Here is a 22,314-nt window from a genome sequence, read left to right on the forward strand (position 1 = left end):
TTAAAGCCAATGTTTATAAGCTAAAAGATGATGTCCTTAGCAAGTACAATGGGTAAAAGCTAAGAGCTGTTCCACAAGACCAGGACACCCTCAGTGAACTTTCTGCTTCCTTTCATGGAAGAAACACATAACTGGCAAACCCAGCTAGAAAAATTTAGAAGGGAAACAGAAAAGCATTGATATTCATATTAGCAATTGAAAACATCAATATTGCTAAATGTGATATTGCAAATCTACGTTGATAAAATAACTTGTAAATCAGCCATTAAAAAATCTGGCCTTTGTAACATATGATAAAACCCCCAAAGTCACTCAGGTATGAACAATCAATGCATTCTTTAGTGGTACACACTTAAAGCCTCCAGTGAAGGGGAAGCATAACAGCTGTTTGTTTGAATAGTAGTAGGTAGAAAGGTCTTTACACCTGTAAGTACGTTGGGGACAAAATACTAAAAGTCTGTAATTGCTGCACCCATTGCATTCAGTGTGCAACTGCAAACACAAGGAAAGGAACCAGTGTACAGTACTAGTACTGTTTAAATAACACACAAGATTATACATTGCAGCATAATTATTACTACACACATACGTTCTCAGTACATGCTGGTATATAGGTTCTCAAACACCCAGGCACACCCAGTCACAAGCACACTGCACTCACCTTCCCACAGGCAAACACACACTCACACTGTTCATCCCCACTCACAGTATCTGAAGGCTCTATATAAGGTAGATTGCTATATTGTTTGGAGCTACCACTTTTTTTTCCTTTTTCTTTTATATAAAAGCACATGCTAAAAGATCACATCCACAGTAATCTCGCAGCAATACTCGGAATGATCACACAAAACCCAGGGAATGTTAGTGCACACACAAAATTAAGCTAAAAAAAAAATCTTTGGAGTTCCAATCACACTTGTTAGTATAACAATCCTGTAACTGTGAAGACTAGTTATAAGCTTTATAATTGATTAAGTCACACAGTGCAAAGTAAGGTCCATTGACCCTTTTGTGTAAAGGGTAGGCTGGAAGCCACATGGGTAGGTAAGTTCAATAGAGAGTTCATATATACATGTGACCAGAAACAGCCAAACCAGATTTGTGCTCTTAGATTGGTCATTCTGAATCACGATGCACTTCTGAAGCATCAGCTCTACAAATCGGGCAGGTACGATTTGCCTGTAAAACCAGAGAAACAAGAAGGTCAACCAGACAGGCAAATACATTGTTAAAGTAATGTGTATGTGATACTGACAGCTGTGACTGCTGAAGAGCAATTCAAGAGAAGGCAGAATGTGCTTATGCCTTTCCTTATTTTGTTTTGTTATGTTTGAATGGTGTCGTGAGTTTGCCAATTGAAAATTACAAAAAAATAATTGTACCTTTTATCTTTAAAGACAAAGGGAGACAGTAAATAAGACTCTAGCTAAGTGATGGTGGTTTCATTAATACAGATTCACATTTATAGTATATTGGAGTCAGATGGATGCAACTAACAACCTGTACTGTATGCTGCAGAGAAACCCATCAAAACAAATTGAGACACCTTGGGCTGCTCACTTTGTGTGAGCATGTCATATTGCCACAAACTGTATTGATCAGGAATGACATCATACTTCATTTATTCAGTTATCATCACAGAAACCATCATACAGATTTGGTCAAAACTGAAAGCAAACCAGGGGAAAAGGGAGGGGCTTTTAGTAAAGCAGAAGGGGAATAAAATAAAAAAAAAAATAAAAAAAAGAAAGAAAAGATGACCCAAGCAGGTATTCAAGTAACACACACCAGCAGGCCTAGATTCTGCTCTTCAGCAAAGCACACACCGAAAATGTGTCCTAGCTTCCTTAAAAAGTAAGACAGATAAGAAGTAATATTCCTTAAGGAACTGGAAAGTACTTCTGCCTTCTCATTCCCCTTTTCAAATAACTGCTAATTTAATATTAGCAAATAATGAGAGAAAGCCCCTGAAAAATGTGTAACATTTATGAGTCAATACTTCCCTTTCAAAGGGAAGAGTGAAGAGAGTTCTTCCTTGTCCCAAATTCTCAATTTCCTAGTTACCAAAATTGCAGGACCAACCACTGTATTCCAAGTCTTCTAAGGCAATCAGATTTTTCAATGAAAGTACAAGTGAAGAGCATCAATAAATATGAGTCTGCTGGCCAGAATTCAGAATTCTTTGTCCAATTTTTAAAATCCAAATAGTAACTAATCCAATGAAAGCAAATATGTTGTTTATTACTGAGAAACATTATTCAGCAATGCAAGTTAAACTGACAGTGTATTTTTCCTGCCAATTTTCCTGCTGTAAGCTGTTAGCAGTGTCCATAACTTTTAATGCTTTGTAATTTTTGTAAATCGTGGATTGGAGTACATCAATTAAAATTTTCTTTCTCTTTCACTTATAGTTTCAAAATGCACTTCAAACTGTCCTCATTTAGTCAGTTCATTCCATATGCCTGATTCTAAATATAGCCTGGTTAATATAACATTTAAAATAAAAAGGCATGTTCTTAAACATTCATTGAATTAATGAATCAAGAGCTATTTGCTTAGATGGGTAGTGAAGTAACAACCACTTGCACCACAGAACAGCATTCAGTAGGAATAATCTCCTGAGGGGAATTGCAGAAATAGATCAACTGCGCCAGGATAAAATGAATACTCATGGACACCATACCACTGCTTTTAAAGTAATTCTTCAAGACACTACATGAACATGTTTTAAATTGAGTTGAATTCTTGTGTCTTTCATGAAATGAATTCCCCCTCTTGGCCTTTAATATGATTCTTGGATGCCAGAACAGGAGTGTGGGGCACATAATATAGTAATTGTAACTTGCCACCCTTCCAGGCAGACTTAATTTTGTGCTGTAACTACAGAGTGCTGCACAATGAAACTTTTTTTGTATTTTATAGAAATTTATGGTTAAATTTAACTGCATTTAGGAAAATGAAACTATAGGGCTACCAGAGTCTTAAAAACTATTGCACTACTTAGGTGTTAGTCCATTAGAAATAAGTTGAAATATAGTTAGAGTTTGCCTTTTCTTACATATAATACAGTGTTTCCTACCTAGCATTTCCTAGTAAATTAAACATAAACACAGGTTGTCCTTTTAAGGTTGCTCTAAACGCTGAGGGTGAAGACAGGTCATGGTGTCAAGCTCTTCTTTGGAATAATGATTTTTATTTTAATGAAGAACACATTTCTCACATGTTCATATTTGACTAGAGGATATAGTGTAAGAAGGAGCCAAATACTGTGAAACATGAGAATTGGGAATACTACAAAAAATAAAAGGATAACCTCTCCCTTTTTAATTCTGTTGTTTCCTCCACTGTATTACACCCTTTCTCCTTGAGTCTTTAAGTTTGCTTAAATAGGAATGTATTTTAGCTGAAGCGGGCAACCTTACGCACTATTATAGAACATTTCCTCTTACTTGCTCACCACCTAAAAGGATAGTACTGCCAAATATTCCATGCAGGCCACAAAAGTGTTTTAGACAGTTTTTTTACTTCTCCATCATCACCAACAGGTAACCCAAGAAGAATATTTTTAAAGAACTCAGATTCAATTACTAACCTTTTACTTACATCTGTCACTAAAGTGACATATGATGGAACTTAAAAAATAATTAGACTCCACAGTTCTAGAAATAGTCCTATATAACAAATACACTCTTCAAAGAAATGAGATTAAATCAGTAAAAAATAGCAACTAACTGATTAATTTTTTTTTTTCATTTTTTCTACCTTGTGGAATAACATTACAGATACTGAAAGCTACAATTTTAATCTTCCCTTGTAGAATTTATGAACTGATGTTGGCTGGATGATGTGAATTAGGTGGATGTGGATATAATACTACAATCAAGATATATTACAAAAAGCTCTCAAATTCATAAAGGAAAGGACAGAAGCAAAACTAAAGCACAAAATATTTTCCAGTTATCATCACTTCCAGATGTTAGCTTCTTAACTGTAACCAAGTTTAGACAGAGGCCGTAACCAAAATAGACTGGTGTTACAGGTAATTCGTTACAGCTTCCAAAACAAAATAATTTTTATTTCCATATACCATCTTTGTACCACTGTAACTGAAACCACAAGGTGTAGAAGTAATGTCTTAGTGATTCTAAACTAAGATGGTTTAACCTTGTCTATCTTGTTTTGCACTCAGTTCTGGAATAACAATGGCAATGCAAGTTTTACTAAGTTTAACTGCACCCCTCTACATTTTGATTGCATATCTTGCATCTCATTCTAAAGATAACCTGTAGAAAATACTACATGTGAAGATCTGATAGAAAATACAGTTTCTAAGATGGGACAGAAACATTAGTAAAACTATTTTACCACAAGAATAGCACACCATGATTATGAAAATGGGACAAACTAAATCTATGTTTTTCACTTTGCAGTTCCAAATTCTATTGTCAGTTCATTAGCAATTGAAAGGACTAACTCTTAACTTTAAAAGAAACACATTCAGTCCCAAAAAAGATTAACTCAACACACTTGTCTGACTCCTGAGTACAAAGACAGGTAAGAAAAAAGCATTAAGACAAACACACAAGACACTTTCTTGACATGTTCCTCTAACTTCAGAAATCTGCAGATCAGGGGTTCTATGGATCAGAGGTGTATTTTTTTGCATTAACAGCCTGCAAGAAATGTCTTTAAAAAAGTCCACATAATAAACCTACAGCATCCACTATCTCACAGGCCATGTCAAGTGACATTTTCTTGTTTTTTTCTTTTTTCCTGTAAAGTAGAAAGAATACTATTCCTGGATACTCACTGTCCACACCACAAGTGACTTAGAAAGACTCACGCAACAGAAAATTGACACATGTAGTGTGGGTGCTGCTCAAGAAGAGGAGGGAGACACTGAAGAACACCACTTTGATACATATCAACTCTACTCTTTATTTGTAGTAAGTGAATAAAACTGCCTATGTCTAGCAGAGAAAAACTAGTAATATTACGTGGAGCGTGGCTTTTCAGTATGGCAATAAAACAATCATCCTCTTGCTGATTCTTGAGCATGTACATGAATTCAGATAGTTTTGGACCATTTCTACCAAAAATTATGAGCATTACAAATAGTTACACTGGCCCTAGATTTTGTAGAAGCTTTAGACTTAAGACTACCATGGGTACTGTAGCCAAAGGGCAATTTCACATCTCATTTTTTCAAGTATTTCTCATTATTCTAGGTATCTTCTCAGAAAAAAAAAAATACTATCAATATTAATTTGACTTTTTCATTTTCAGCACGCAGTATTTTAGGACTTGCATAAGATACAATGTCATATTTATGATGCCAAAAAGGCAAGGGACTTTTATCTCATTTTCCAAGACAACAAACACCATCTGTAATTTTCTAGGGACCACATCAACATAGGATCACTGCAGATCCCAATGCTCCACAAAAGACAAAAGACTAAACAGATTAAAGCAGACTAGAATAAAATACTCAAAAAACTGAGGCAAGATGGGAATCAATACCTTGCCAGCAGCAGATATGGCAAAATGCAGCCTGCAGAAGTGTCTGCTATTTTCTACTTGTATTTCTTGTTCTTCTCACCTTCTGCTGCTATTTAATCAGTGCTCTTACTGGGCGGTCCTGATTCTTGAGCCTTTCTTTTTTGCTCAAATTCTCTTGGATGGATAAATAATTTTTACCCATAAATGTACACAGGTAACCCTCTTTATTTGCCCCAGAAACGAAAATTAAACAAAACGTGGGTAAGAAAACGTGCTGGTACTCATTCTTCCTAGGCAAGCTAGGTAAAACAGTTGAAGCCACCATCATTATCAACCTCTGTATCATAACTCCTATATTATTTACTTTTTTCAAGTATTCTTTCATGTCATGTATTACTCAAATGCACAGTTATTGTTTTAAGCAAATGGAAAACACAGAAAGAGCTGTCAATGAAAACAACTGTATGCATATTAGTTTTTCCTTGTGCCAAATATTATGAAGAAACAATCTTCATCAGCTATTAGAATAATATAATATCTAGGCAGTGCTTCCATTCTGCTGGCATTTCTGAATACCAGAAACATGAAACAAGATGAAATGAAGTGGAACAGCAAAATATCCCCACCCTCTCCTACAAAACTACATAACCAATTTAATCTAAGATAGGAATACTTTGCTTACCTTCAGCCATTTATCAACACACTTGGCATGGAACTCGTGGTTACAGGGTAAGACTCTAAGTAGCTGCCTTGACTCAAAATCACACATGCATACCACACATCTAAAAAAGACAATGAAGTTCAAATGTATTTGCTATGTAAGTATAATAAATATGCAATTCCATACAAAACCTTACAGTTATGATTGCAACAGAGTAGCTATTTTTCCCCTTCAGTAGCTACAGTGATCTATATCTAACAATGGAAATTGAGAATAGACTCTGTGGGGTTTTATGGGTATTTAGTGCTTTTTTTAAATTTACTATGCTTTCACTTTATACAGCAAATATTCTTGCTCTTCTGACCTAGCTGTGACTGCAAGTTAAAGAAATTAAAATCAAGCCACCTAAACTATGGATTTTTGAAAGAGACCAATATACTTACAACGTCTGCTCTGACTGGTGATTGTTTGGATTGAACCTGTAGGATGGAAGCTGCTCAATGTCTGCTTTTGTTAATCCCCGTGGTTTGGCTTCTCCCAGACGTTCTGCCAAATTCAGCAGTGCCTGCAAGACGTGGAAACTAGACATTTAAAAATTCACTGATCAAACAGGCTTTGGTTCCATTAGCGTTGGGGACTACCATCACATCTCACTACCCCAGCTCCTAGCACAAAACACCCTTCTACAAAGAAATGTTTAAAACTTTAGTTCTCCCATACAATACAAGCTCCTTGGAAAGTCTTTCAGAACTTAACCATCTTTATAATTATGTAAGATATCTCTGGGATTTCAAAACCCACTTCCCAAGGACCCAATTTCCAATTAGTCCTGTGACTGCATGCACACCTCAGTAAGTAATTCCCTTCTGAGGGATTGCCTCACCCTTAATTAACTGCTGACAACCAGAAAAAAACTGTCAACTAATTTATTTCATAAGAATATGTGAACTTGATCTTATGAGAGAAATCATAAATTTAATGGGACAGTTTATGATTCCCACTCCATGTCTTGGGCTAATTGAATTAAAATATGGAGATTTTATGCACAATCTGGAAAACAAATATATATCATCAAACTTTAGGTGCTCTTTTGGCTGCTTATTTTTATGTCATTTTCCTGTAAGCCAACGATTGCAATTAAAATCCTTTAATGTATATAATTTGCAATCTGTTGTGTATTTAACTCACACTCCTTCATGGGGGGCCTAGGAAACAACATCAGTGTGATAGAGAATCAATGTACAGAAAAGATCCTATGAAAGCTGCAAATGGTATTAATTTCTTACACTATTCAACCTAGGGCCCAAATTTTCAGAAGACATTGCTTCTGAACCACCACAGAAGTTTTTACAGAAGTGCTCATTGTTAAACTGAGGACATGCAACTACACAGACATCCTAACGGGAGTACAGACAAAGGGATGAAAAAGTCAAGGTTAATGATGAAAACTCAAGAGAAATCAAAAGGGATCCATTCACTTCAGAATCAGCAAAGAAGCAACAGTTGGAATACTTAAGAGGGTTCTGGGTCTTTAGATGTGAATTACCATCCCCTCCAGAGGGCAAGAAGAAAAGTCAGTAGGGCAATTTTATAAACATTACATTTAGATTAATTAATTCTATGACATTAAAACTATTCTGAAAGTTACACTCATAAAACCAGTAACTTACCCTTTTCTTTTGAAAGTGCTTCACTTCTGTTTGGCATTTAAAATTAATTAAATTTTGAAAGAAGAAGACTAGCATGGAGAACATAAAAGTTGAACAATTTAATGATTACTAGCCTGCAAAGGTGAATTCTGGGAAAGAGCAATAGACAAAAAAGAAAGCTAAACACTTTCTAATATCCAGTACTACAAACAAAATCTGAAAGGGCAATTTTTGGATTCTGTCTTCACAGTCACAACATTTATCTGGAAGGCAAAACCAGGATTAAAAGCAAAATATAATAAAATTTTATCTAGTGCTTAGGCTAAAATCTGTTCTTTAAAGGTAGTTGTAGTTCACACACCAACCTCGTAGTTTTCTACCTCTCCATCTTCCACATCCAACTCAAAGCTGAAAGCTGGTCCAACTGCTGGTGGCACTGGGAGCATTGATCTACCATGAGAGCAAACAAGGATAAGGTTCAGCATCTTGCTGAAGGAAAGCACAGAGGTAAAGTAACCTTTCTGATGACACTCAAATCAACATGTTCTCTGAACTGTTATGTTTGAAGTCATAAACAGGCATTTGAAGTGAAAGAGTTACAGGAAAAAGCTTTTTCTGCTACTTTCTGATATTGGGAGTGCTGACTTTTTAACAGCATGTGCATTTCACTTGGTACTTTTAACCAAGTTCAGTTTTACTACAAAAACTAATTTTTTAATTATCACAGGCTATGGGGACCTAAAACTGACAAAAATTGACATTCTGGTTTATAATAACTTTATTTTTTTAAGAGAATAAAAGACCATCAAAGAGGAATTCTAAGTTCATTTAGATCTCCAACATCAAAGTCTTGCAACTTCTGCAAGCCTAAATGCACAGTGAAGATAAACAGAATTTACTACTGGACAAACTTCCATCCTGAAGGCAAGCACAAATTCACTTTCTCATGTACTGTGATGTTCATAAAAGCAGATTCCTCTTAGACTAAGAGATCAGAGAGATATTTTTGATTGTATATTCAGTAAGTCTTTTTACCCCCCAAGGTAGTACAATGGGTCAAAACTTCATCCACAGACATGGAAATCACAAATTCAAAGCACTAATACAGTAGAATCAGGAATTTCTGTGCCACATTATGTCCTCAATGAAAAGGCAAGAAGCTGTAACATTACTCTCCGACTGCAAGATGAAAAGTTGAACAACTTCGCTGAATTAGATTTCTGGTGCCATTTTCATGCCACATCTGACATTGTGCACAGAATCTACAGATCTGGTGTCAGTGCTTGATTATTTCCTTGTCAATGTCACCTTTGCCACCAGAAACTTTGTTTTCCAAATGTTTAATTCTTACTTCCAATACAGAACACAGAAGACTAGCACATCTCATGTCATAGACCCAAACCTTCTTCCAGAGAGTCTACCATAACACACTACAGGTAATTCCTAAATTTTAATTGTCCCACATCTTTTCCAGAAACTGCTAATCAGAGGCAGAACAGAAATGTGACAGCTGTGACAGAGCAGCACTTCAGCCAGTAAAGAGTAACACAGCACACAAGTCCCCAGTCTTGTGTTCTATAATTAAGAACCCAAATCAAATGTATTCCCTAAGTGAAGACTCCTATGACTTGATCCTACAGGTAATTATGCCTCTGTAAGAGTATCATAGAACTATGGTTTAAAATCTGTTGAAGATTTTATCAAGAGCTCAGAAACAAGAGGCTACTACACCTCAAAATATCTACAAAACTACACTGGACAAAAATTGTTCACTTGTATTTTTCCTTGCTCAGTTGTGTAAGGCTATCCAAAAAAGGCTGGAAAATTTATACAGAAATGATAAGTTTTCCTCTGAGACAGGTGAAATATGCCTGGTTTCTGGTAGAGACCAACCATAAAAAGTGCCAAGATGTTTGCTGATTTCTTAATAGCCTACATGGAAGCAAATGTACTTTTCACTTACAGCACATAAGGTAATAGGCTGGGATGGTAAGGGTGTGGTGGTATTGGCTGCTGTGATCGGTATCTGCTGCGCCCTGTGAGTCTTCGAGGCATAAAAGGTGGGTAAGGCTGCAAGAAAGAAGAAAATAAGCTTCAACTGAAACTTGTGGAACTGGAACTTGTGTCCAGTTCTTGACTACCCAGCACAAGATAGACATGGACATACTGGAGAGAGTCCAACAAAGGGTCACTAAGATGGAACTGGAGCATCTCACATGTGCAAAAATGCTGAGACAGCTGAGCCTGCTCAGCCTGGAGAAGAGAAGATTTGGGGATCCTGTCAATATAAATACCTGAAGGGAGGGTGCAAAGAAGACAGAGCCAGGCTCTTTTCAGTGGTGCCCAGTGGCAGGACCAGAGACATTGAGCACATACTGAAACACAGGAGGCTCCATCTGAACATCAGGAAACACTTCTTTACTCTGAAGGTGACTGAGCACTGGCACAGGTTGCCTAGGGAGATGCTCTCCCTTCCTGGAGATACTCCAAAGTTGGCTGGACACCCAGTTTTAGACGACCCTGCTTGACCAGATGACTTCCCCTCCAACCTTAGCTGGTCTGTGAGCCCATGATTCAAGATGTTCTGTTCTTTATCTCTCTGCCCAATAATGAAATCCACTTTGAATAAAGCATTATTTTAAAAAAATCCAGCCTCTACTAAAATCCAAAAGAATCTCAGCATCAATTTGAAATTACTATTCCCATCTACAATATACAATTGTATCGATTCATGTGAAAAAGAGGTAATATACAACAGAAATCCTTACAAGTTCTTGTATGTTTAGTCTACAGTCAGTATAGTTTGGGAAACAGGACATGAATTGCTGACCCTCTTGTAAATATAAAAGGTACAGGTACTATTATGCAGGCCTGTGCATAAGCAGTTGAGTAAAGAAGCCCTTAAAAATCCTCTAAAAATGAGAACGTTTAAAAAAATCTCTTTTAAAAAACTTGATAACTTTTAAGCAGTGGTATGTATTTACATTTAGGCTTAAAGGCTTTAAGGCTTTCAGGTGTATGTCGATGGTTTAATCAGTACAATTTCTGCAGCTGGACCACTGAGAGAAACTCAAGCCCAAAGTTTCAATGCATTCATTCCATGGATAAATCAGGGTGCTTTTTTTTCATCTTTTACTGAAATGTCTTTGTATTTTCTACAAGTGAAATTCATGTATGCCTATTGAATTCATATTTGAGGGCCTTAAGACTTTTTTATTTTTTAAAAAATATGCTCTAAGTCTTTACTAACATGTTTGAAATTTGAAAGCAGAAGAGCCCAACACTCCCAATAACTAACAAAAAATCCCCTAATTTTACAATGGAAACATTACAATTAGGTAGCCATGGTCACACATAAAATTAAGATATGAATATAAGCACAATGCAAAAGAGCCAGGCTCCTTTCAGTTGAAGTCTCAAACTAGACATATCAAATATTAATTTTACTGCTTTGTGAATTCTACGATTCCAAAAACATAATTAGAAACTGTTGTGTTCACTGAATGAAAAAGAATCAGAAATGCAGCTATTCCATTCTAATGTTAGTGCAAATAAAGCTTTATAAAGATTTAGTACTACTTTATAAAAGGCCACATGGTTACTTGTAATGTCTGTATTCTACTCCTTAGCAATAAACAACACAAGCTGAAGCATCGGAGAGGACAAATGCTGCAATCTGCAGAAAATGGTACTATGTTCCCCATCTACTTTAACAACCAGACTTAAAAATGAAGGAAGTCTGACTCCAAGCAAAACATGTATGATTAGACTACTTAATCTAACAAGCCTACTGAATAAAATACAAGCAGTTTATGGAAGAAAGTGTCTAATAGTGCCTGAAAACTTCATTGAAAATTTATACACCTTTAGATAGCAGTAAGTTGGTCACCCTTTGAAATGGTTGGTGTTTACTTGAACTTTATAAAAACTACAGCAAGCATTTGACTAAGTTCTGTGATTCCAAGAAGTATAATTAAAGACAAGCTATCTGTATATCCCGCAGCCACAGGGCCTAAAATTTAATTATTATTTAAAATTTAAATAACAACACACCCCTAAAACCAGTGACAACTTGATGCACATGTCAAACAATAAAAAATTTCAGCACCTATACTAGGGATCTAGCTATTTCTCCCAGAATCACACAGGCAGGACAGGGGGTATTTTGTTGTTTTTTTTTAAAGAAGTGACCCGCACAAAACAATAACAACAGCAACAACAACAAAATCCTGACCCATTTCAGGACTAGTATAATTGCAAATTGAAGTACAAGACAAAGATCCCAGAAGTACCACCACTGGACACATCACAGAAGCACATGATTCAACTAAATCCAACACAGACTATTCTGCACCACTTTTAATTTTATTTTGTGCTGCTGCAGCTGAACTGCCCGATGATCCCCTGAAAGCTGACATAAATCATGCTTTATAACATGGTTTTCTCTATAATATATGGCATGGTATACGCCATGGAAGCACTCTAACAGGTGTTTAAAGTTTTCTAAGTATTCTAGCTTTCCCGAGTTGTAGAAACTCAGTATATGATGAAGAATTCAATTAAAAGTGACAACAGTTTTTCTAAACTGTACTGACCAATTCCTGCAACAGACTATATGACAACATGGAAAGTATTCTAAGTAAATGCTGCTGCACTCTGCACATAATGCTACTGGAAATAATTCGCTGACGTCATTAAATTACCCTTAATTAACAAAAGTTTAAAGAAAACACCACACAATGCAGCTATTACAACACTGGAATATGCAAAAATGTGACTTTTCAACAAAATGTACTACAGAATAAAGATCAAGAATGTTAATGCAGTATGAAAGAGAATGTAACATAGGAAACAATACTTACTACCCCAAATGACACCTCCTGGTGTAATGGATCATGGGCTAAGAATTGAAGAGGAGCTGAGGGAGGCAACGTTGGTGGATGGGCTGAGGGAGGGTATGTAAAACCTCCTACAGGAAGATGTTCTCCAAGCAATTCTACGTCATTTTCTATCCTTTGAAGTGGCTACAAAAAAAAACAGAGACAGCCTTTGTCGCAATAATAGAGATTAAATTTTTCCCCAATAAAGAACTGCAGTCTCAGCTGTATACTCTATGCTGCTGTGATCAATTCTATAGTAACTCTGTGAACAATTTCTAGGCCATTAACACTACCCAAAAAAGCAAAGACAACACTACACATTTGATATAAGTTCACCTTTTCCAGTTAGCCGTGCTTATAGACCAGGAATTTATGTGATCTAACAAATATAGGAGTGGCTGCAATTTTCTGTATCTTGCATTTTTCAGGACAAATATTTGCTCTTCCCTCTTGCCAGCCTGCTCTCATTGTATAACTATGCAATAGAAAAAAATAAACAACCATAGACAAGAACTGAAATTGTGCCAGAAAAACTGAAAAGAGGAGAGGAATCATGGTGATTCCACAGACGAAACTGACAATGATATCCAGAAAGCAGATGCTTTCCTAGGAGGGTCATCAAAGCAGTCCTTATAAGCAGTCCTGAGGTTTCAGAAGCATGAGATTCCAACATCAGTTTTGTTCCTAGTCAAATCTATAACATGAGTCCAAAAGTGTCCAAGAAACAACCAGGAATTCTTACTGTTTCATAAATACACCTTTCTGTTATTGACACTGAATTCCACCATTTCAAGAAATTCAGCTGGAAAGCCACCTTGAAGAACCAAAGTAATATTCCGTCTTTTTCTTACAGAATGAACAAGATATTCTTAAACCACTACAATACAAGCTTTTTGGCAGATCTGATAGCTTAGAGGCAAACCTTGTTAAAAACCTAAGTAAGCAACTCAAGCTAAAACCTGAGTCCATACATTTTCTAAAGCTAAGTATTGTAAAGATTTCTACCACAAAAACCCCACTTTGTTAGGATAATGGAAACTGTTCACCCATTACTGTAATGATGTGATTACAATCCTACCCACACCGGAGACATGGCATAAGGAGTCTCAGCAGTGTTTGCAACAATAGAGCTGTATCCTCTGTTACAGAAAGATCTATGTCTTCTACTCACCTGGGCAAACTAATGGACAAGTACTCAGATAACCACATATAAAGAGTGGTAGGCCAGAACTATAAACCTGATTTCCCCCTAAATCCAAAACAGTCACATCTTCCCATGTTGCCACAGTCCGTTTCACTAAGCCAAATCTGCTTCAGGGGCAACATCAGTAACTTTCAAAAGTGTAAAGGAAATGTCCTAGGGAAAGGACTGGTCATTTAAAAATTAATCAAGAAGTAATACTTCTTGTATTATTATGTAAAAAAAGAAACATGTAATAAAAGCGACACTGTGCTCTTTTATCTTCTAAGCTTTTCTCTGAGATGCCTACAATGCTTACACAACCTCCTTTGGATTCTATTCTGCTTCCTGGGAAAGAAATACCTGATGGTGAAGGAAATACCCATCTTTCTGACAGAAGTAAAAGCCTATGAAGAAACAGCCCAGCCAATGATGAAATCTGATGTGAAACACTGAACTACAGAAGTATTTTTTTATCTTCATACCAAGCAGTTACAATTTGAAAGAAAACCCTTGTTTCCTGAATCAGGTGCCCATCCAGCCCACCAGTTCTACTGAGAGTGGGGTAAGAAGCATTACTTACCGACCGTGACTGCTGTGCTTGGAAAGGAACAAATTGTCCTGGAGGAGGTAAGTGAGGAGGGTGGTGTGTAGAGATATGAGGAGGATGCAAAAGGAATGGGTCACTAGAAATGAGGGGTGGAAATGCTGCATATGGTACAGGTAGGTGCTGGACTGAGCACGCCTGAAGCATCTGAAATAAAATGAAAACAATACATTTTTGTAGCACAAATATTCCCTACACAATGTTCCATATTCTATGCATTCCTTATGGAAAGATATAATTGTAACAGAACAGTTCTTTAGCCTTGTTGAAAAAGCCTCGAAAATACACATAAATAGTAACTCATTCAAAAACCCAAGGAACAGTGATTACTATAGAAGAGGCCCTAGGAAACAACATAGTGTGACATCTGCTAGGTGCGCATGAGGTCACTAGGAGTCTGGATTTTCAATACTCCAGGATTAGACAGGCTCCTAAGTGAAGAGCAGATACTGTTATCCTAGTTAATTTTATTTTCCCCATATATCACCATCTAAACAACATGCAAAGGAATGGTCTTGCAACCACTTTAAGTTTTAGATGCAGCTGAGGGACTCAGCTGTCAGACTGTGCCCAAAGACCTTTGTTGCCTCATATACCAGGAATAATTCATACAGTCTGCTCCATTTTGCACTTTTGGGTGAGTCTGTGCTCTAAAAGCAGGTCCCTAGAGACAGATATTACAGGATATAGCTCTCTTTCTCTCCTCCCTTCAATTCCTGACACATAAGCAACTTCGGACACTAATGTTTGAAAAATCATGAAGGCACTGCAGGGCAACAGGAATGTGCTTTGTGGCATTGTTCAGTTCTACTTCCACCTTTACAGATGGAGGAGAAAGGAACCTGTTTCTCTTTTTTGTTGTGCCTTGATCCAATATGAGACTGTCACACATTTCTTTTACAATTATAACAGTTACAAGAGCATTCAATTAAGATATTCATTATCAAACCTTGAAAAGAACAATTACCCAGTTTTGATCTCTCACCTTTTTTTTCTTATTAGTTTTTATTAGCATACATTTACATATTGCCTATAATAGCATGAAATGGTAAAGGGAATTAACTTCAAATTAGATTTCAGTAGTGGAGGTAAAACTACCATCTCAATTTGCTGTGATCATGACTAAACATAAACCTCCAAATGCTCAAAAACCTTAGTAAAATAATTTGATCCAACTACTATTTTTAATTTAAATTTTGCTGACTATTCTTTTCCTTCAGTTACTACATAAGTTTTCTAAAACAAATAACATAAACAAGTGTTTCTATGGTTATAATACACTTGTACTTTACTAAATTTAAGCTGTCCTCTGAAAGAGCTGAAGATAAATCCACAGGTAGAACATCTCACAATCTCCTTTAAAACATGACATTCTTTGGGAAACACTGAAATAGGATTCTACGTGGTAAAGATTACCATAGCTCCTATATATGTTTGGAAATGTTTGATTTGTGCTATGCCCATGCTACTTTTTAAAGTTAGAGCAAATGAAGCCACACTAACTTCTAAGCAGAAAGAAATGTAAATTACCTGTTTATTCATTCAAGTTTTTTAAAAAGTTCTTCAGTTTGCACATATCATAGAAATTACCTAGGTTGGAAGGCACCTTAAAAGATCATTTTGTTCCAACACTCCTGCCATGATTAGGGACACCTTTCACTAGACCAGGCTGCTCAGACCTTCATCCAACCTTGAATACTTTCAGGAATATGGAAAACATCATTTTCCTGGGCAACTTGTTCCAGTGCCTCATCATCCTCACAGTAAAGATTTTTTTCCTTCCTATTATCCAATTTAACCCTACTCTTTTTCAGTTTGAAGTCCCATCTTGTTCTGTCACTACATGCCCTTGTGAAAGTCTCTGTTCATTATTCTTGTAGGCTCCCTCCAAGTACTGGAATTAGGTTTCCCCAAAGCCTTTTCTTTACCAGGCTAACAAACCTAGTTTTCTCAGCCTTTCATCATAGAAGAGGTGCTCCATCCCTCTGATTATCTTGGTGTCCCTTCTCTGGACTCCCTCCAGCAGTTCCGTGCCCTTCCTGTGCTGGGACTCCAGAGCTGGGTGCAGGGTTCCAGCTGGGGTTTCACCAGAGCAGGGCAGAGGGACAGAATCCCCTCCCTTCCCTGCTGCCCACGCTGCTTTTGACATTTGTTCACTTCATAGTTACGCATGCAGTGAGAGAGACAAATATTGTTAAAATAACAAAAGGAAACTGGGGAGTTCACAGAAGAAGCTGGTGAGCAAGACGATATGTTCAAGGGAGGACATGGGCTAGCTTTGAGATGTACTTTTACAGGCTGGAGAAACTGGCCAACTATTTAAAATTCAAAGACAAATGTTAAGTCTGGCACTGGAAAAGAGTGGATCCGCTCCATGGATCTGGACACTCTGAAACTAACTGTCTGCAGTCAGATTTGGGAAAAAGAAAAGTGGGCTTGTGATGGACATGTATACAATATTCATAGTGTACTTAGCCACAAAGGCACATGGCATGCTGGGCTGCATAGCTAAAAAGCAACTGGTGAAACCAGTGAAGTGATTCTGCCTCTCCATTCAGAAACTGTGACATTAATCTCAAGTCTTGGCCCCAATTTTGGGGGTTCCAGCGTCAGAGACAATGACAAGACGATGACCAGGTTTTGGTGAAAGTGCTCTTGATGAACACTGACTTCAAGAAAACTGCACAAAAGACATGGTATCACTAAACTTGCTCTTTTTTAAAAAGAGAAAACTAAGCAAAAACCTTGCCCCTGTGTCTAACTACTTCCTGAGAGATGACAGGAAGAGTCCAAGTTCTCCTCAAGAAGCCAAGTAAAAGAGCTCAAGGACCAAGGGGACCAAGATGCAACAAAGAAAACTCAAGCAGACATACAGAGGAAATTCTTCATCACAAAGACAGCCAAACACTGAAGCAGAAACTTAGAGGCATTGTGAAATCTCCATACTTGGAAGTTGGTATCTCAGCAGGTGACCACCAGACAACCTCTAGAGCCCCCTCCTAACTTAAAACTATTTCTCAATCTTATGCTTTAACAGAAGAAAGCATAAAGTCTGCCTGCTGATGCTACAGAAACTTAACTGTTTATAATGACTTGTACTGGATCTATTCTCTCAACACACCTAATTAACTGTTGCACATTCAAAACAAAAAACAGAGATTTACTCCTGTACTCCTATATGTATTAAAACGACAACTGCATTGTCGAATTACAAAATATTTTATGAATTGCACAGATAATACACCTTTTCAAAGCATAGGGTAAGATTATTAGTAACCATAGGAGGGATTTTCCTAAGCCCCAATACAGTTTCAGATTTTTTTCTGTTGTTCCTTAGGACATGTTGCTTTTTTCCTTGCTGAATATACTTTGTAAGTATTGTTCTGGTCTAGATATTGTTTGCTCCATGACACCACCACTAAACAGAAGAAAACGGCTGTCTCTCCTGCTGCCTCAGGGATACACACCAGCTTAGGTAACAGACTTTCACCAATTGACAGGCAAGGGGAACTGATTCTCACAAATACTCCAGACTAGCCAGCAGCATGCTGCAGACTTGTTGCTCCTGTGGGGATAAACAGTACCCGGGCACAATAAATGCAGATTACCCTTAATCTTCAGTAAGTAACCTACACAAATAGACGGGTCATATCAAAGGTTTTATTTCAGTGCCATAAAGGGTTATTCATGTCACACAATGCACCACAGGAAAAGCAAAGTTACATACTGCTGGCAGAGACCAACATTATGGTAACATCAAAAGTGTTCACTAGATACTGTACATAGTACTGTGTATGACATTATAGATTTTTACTAGAGAAACAGTTCAAAGCTGGTGTAGTTAGAGAGATCCACTTACTGGGGGAGGCACACTGCAAACTGGAAGGTGCTGGCCACTGAAAACCACTGAGCACCCTGGGACCTGCTGCGTGTTGCAGGCTGGAATGTGCTGGCCTGTGCAAAGTGGTATCCCATGTGGAGCCACAGTTGTCACTGTGTATGAAACAGGAACTGTGCCCTGATGGATCTGCAGCAAAAGAAAAAGAAAATGGATTTAATAACTTACTGCAAAGTCTTAACATTGTTGTACAGCACAGTAAGCTAACAAGCCTCTACTTACAGATCAGAAAAATAATATATTCACAAAGAAACTGCAAAAGGAGGCACAGGGTTGTAATTTCCATTCATTAAAATGTTTTTACCAATGGAATATTATTTATTGATCAGAATTTCTGGGCAAGAGAAATCTCTCAGCTTAACATGTTAAAACTTCAGTGGCACCTTAGTCACTCAGAAGCACATCAGACTACTAAGCCTGCCTACCCTCTCTTCTTTCCCACAGGTTAATTTTATCAAATAAGAAGCCAGTAACTCCAACATAAAAGGCAATCTACAAGAAGCTCAGGAATTTTCTCTGTTCTGAATATTAACCCAAGAGACTTGTCTCTTTTAATAACAAAACTATATTCCAGATTTTTTCCAAAGAGACCGCTCTCGATTCACTTTCAAGCCAGAATTTAAGCTACATTCCTAATTTAAGTAACAGAACAGCTAGCTAGAAAGCTGAAAAGGAAAAGTTAACATGTCTAAGAGGCAGCAGATGCTAACTATCCAGATTTATAATAGGAAACCATGTAACACAATTTTCTAACTAGTGGCAATCCCTAAAATTTAATCATCAAACCAAGATCCAAAGGTATTCTGGACCTAGAAACTACATGAGATGTTTGTTTAAAATTTTATTGTTGGTTTTGTTGGATTTTTTAACACTGAACAATCTTTTAACATCTTCATGCTCTAATAAAACTGAATAAGCTTAAGAGTCAGGCAGCACAGATTAAATGAAACTAATTATTTCAAAGCTCTCTCCTCCATCATGATCAGCCAAAATAGAACCTTCTTATTTAAAATGGAAAAAAAAAAAGCTCTTCAGGAAGGTGAGAATGAGTAAAGAGAGCTAAACTACCGAAGTGGTAGTGTACAGCCAGAAAAAGAGACCAAAATAGATACACAGATCACTGAACACAGATTAAAATCTCAAATATTAATAACAGAGAGAAACCAGTCTCAGGAAAGACACTGAACTTGAACCAGTTCTGCCTCTGCTACAAAAGCTGGGCATAAGTGCAATGCTGTGTGTGATGCTCGAATGTTTATTGGTCACAATAATAAAAAAAAAAGACTTCTCAAAATGTCCATGAATTGTAAAGTAGAACCATAGACGACCTCAGTCAGCCTTGAAACACTGACATCCGATCACAGATGGTGTTTGCCAGTGGGATGGAAAACTGTTCAGTCAGACTTGTCATAAACTTACAGCATAAAGCAAGAGATTACCTGATCTCCAGCAGAACTGTTAAAAATGGGAGTTCATGAGACTGCTAGAATGGCATTGGCTTATATCCTTTCACTTGGTCCCAAATACAAATACTTCTCTGCTGAGAACTGCTCTGCACACTTAGTATGACACACCAGGGCTATGTTACTGCACTGAGTGCAATCCAGCTTTTAAGCACAGATCTTACAGCTGCATTCTGTGCACATGCAGCTTCCAATGTGGACATTGGAATTCGTGCCAGGTCTATTCACGACTATGTAGCAAGTGTACTTGTGCTGTAGCCTGTTAGTTTAGTAGACGACAACAAAGGTTACCTCAACAGGATCACAGAATCATTTAGGCAGGAAAAGACCCCCAAGTTCATCAAGTCCAAACATTAACGCAGCACTGCCACCCCTACATCACGTCTATAATTGTCAACCTATGTGTCTTCAAAATACCTCCTGATTCCACTACTTCCTTGGGAAGCCAGTTCCAATGCCTGGTGATCCTTCCAGTAGATATTCCTAATAGCCAATCTAAACTACCCTTGTGCAATTTGATGCCATTTATTCTCATCCTGTCACTTGTTACTTGGGAAACCAATGCCCACCAGGTTACAACCTCCTTTCACGTAGTTTTAGAGATTGGTAAAGTCCTCCCAGAGCCTCCTTTTCTCCAGGCTAAACACACACAGCTCTCTCAGCCACTCCTCATACAATTTGTGCTCCTGGCCCTTCATCAGTTCCATTGCTCTTCAAGGATATGCTCCATCAGCCCTATGTCCTCCTTGTAGTGAGAAGCCCAAAACTTCTTTTACAGGTGCTCAGTTACAGAATTCTATACAATGTGCTGTCACAGAGATGAATTATTTACTTTCTGGACCAACTACGTATATAATTTTTTCATATAATTTAAGAAGGAGTTGATTAGGCTTGGAAGCTTAATTTAGTTATGCAACAAAACTACCATGAGTTCTGTTGCTATGTAAACAACCAACTATACGCATTGTGAGTTCTAAATAATGCATTTAAACTATTTAATGACTCCTAAGCTGAGGTATTTCATGTGAAATAGAATACATAATTAGTAAGTATCCTAACACATCTTTATTGCAAGAAACTAGTTACAAAAGCAAAATAATTGCATTTCAAAGGTGTGAGGCAAAGACACAGAGAAACATGCCAATTCATGCATTGACAAATAGTTGAGTATGAATTTTTAAGTATCAATTTTCTTTATTAGAAATCTGAACTTGGGTAGTTTTCACTGCCTACTGCAATGCTTCACACATGTAATACTCAACGAAAAACATCACCACCAGCACCACCAGTAAGAAGTCAAATAGACTTTAGTCGTGACTTTCATTGGCAACTATGAGATGAGGTGAACTATTTGGAGAGGAGAGGGATCCTGAAAATCCCCCAAAACCAAACACCACATCTTGAACAGCCTTCTGTTTGTGGTCTAAAAATGTTACCTGGTCATGAATGTCAACCATCACTGCATTCTGCTGTGGTGGGTGAGCAGCTGGGTGCAACATACGAGGAGATACATTCGGTGGGCGAAAGGCTCGAGGCTCTTCTATTGCTTGCTGCTGTCCGTAGGAGAGATGGTGATAGTTTTCATCCTGGCTAATAGAATTATGTCTAGACAAACGATCTCTCCTTGCTCTCTGACGTCGAACAGGAGGACTGGAAATGTATTTAAAAAATTAGAGGTTACATAAATGACACAAATCCTTCTTAACTAAAACCTCAAGAGAATCAAATATCAATGAATTTTTTAAACTGGAAAATTTTACTAGAACAAGTTTATTAGTTTGGAATAAAAATTTTCACTGACAGAATGGCCGGAATCCTTACAAATGGCATTTTTTTTCATTGGGGGAATGTTTAACAGAGCATAGCTTAATTCTGCTAAGGAAACCAAGAGAAGAACTCCTATGTAAATATTACCTTGTTAAAAAAATAACATTTGGATTGCCATAGTAGTGCTCAAAAGTCAAGACAGCAATCTTCATGACATTCCCATGCCTTTACTCTGTCTAGGTAAAAATCCTTCATTAAATGATCACAGATTTCCCCAGGGTCTTTGTTTCAACCACATCAGAGAATGATTGTTTGCCTAGTGACAGCAGACAAAGCAGTAGACTTCTCTGAAAAAATAAATTAATTTTTCAGCTCTCACATGTTCATAACTGAGTGCATTCTAAAATTCCCTCCAGAAGATCCCATGAAATTATGATTACGGTATTGTTTCTTTTTAATAGTGGAGAACTTCTGTAGATAGATTAAGACCAGAGCATATTGATCAACTGATCTACAGGTGTAGGATTTGATTATGCATTCTTATATAATAGTGTGCATGTTCTGAGCAGAGCTGCAACTACCTTGAGCCAAAACTTTTAGAAATCAGAGACCATTTGCTCAGGTTCAGCACTCAGAAAATGATGAACACAGATGTAAAAAACTCATTATGAGAGGTTTTGAACAAGTCACTTCTCATTTATTTGGAAGGG

The 22,314-nt window shown here is 37.3% G+C and overlaps 1 protein-coding gene and 1 long non-coding RNA gene across 4 annotated transcripts in view; both read right to left on the reverse strand.

The window, feature by feature from the left end:
* Positions 1-867: 867 nt before the first annotated feature.
* Positions 868-22,314, reverse strand: part of RNF38 (ring finger protein 38) — a 105,271-nt gene continuing 83,824 nt past the window's right edge. For all 3 annotated transcript variants that reach the window (XM_079330831.1, XM_079330832.1, XM_079330833.1), the window contains 9 exons: positions 21,274-21,487; positions 18,336-18,503; positions 14,453-14,623; positions 12,672-12,833; positions 9,773-9,879; positions 8,175-8,259; positions 6,604-6,725; positions 6,182-6,281; positions 868-1,179 (listed from right to left, as the gene is read on the reverse strand). In XM_079330831.1, coding sequence (XP_079186957.1) covers positions 1,117-1,179; positions 6,182-6,281; positions 6,604-6,725; positions 8,175-8,259; positions 9,773-9,879; positions 12,672-12,833; positions 14,453-14,623; positions 18,336-18,503; positions 21,274-21,487 — 1,192 coding nt within the window. In that variant the 3' untranslated portion in view covers positions 868-1,116. The remainder of the gene's footprint in view (positions 1,180-6,181; positions 6,282-6,603; positions 6,726-8,174; positions 8,260-9,772; positions 9,880-12,671; positions 12,834-14,452; positions 14,624-18,335; positions 18,504-21,273; positions 21,488-22,314) is intronic.
* On the reverse strand, positions 4,781-6,161 carry LOC306814632. The gene is made up of 2 exons (XR_013777217.1): positions 5,698-6,161; positions 4,781-5,663 (listed from the first exon to the last, which is right to left on the reverse strand). It is a non-coding gene; the product is annotated as an uncharacterized lncRNA (long non-coding RNA).

Source organism: Erithacus rubecula (genome assembly GCF_903797595.1).
Source record: "Erithacus rubecula genome assembly, contig: SUPER_Z_unloc_1, whole genome shotgun sequence".
In the NCBI taxonomy this organism is placed as follows: Eukaryota; Metazoa; Chordata; class Aves; order Passeriformes; family Muscicapidae; genus Erithacus; species Erithacus rubecula.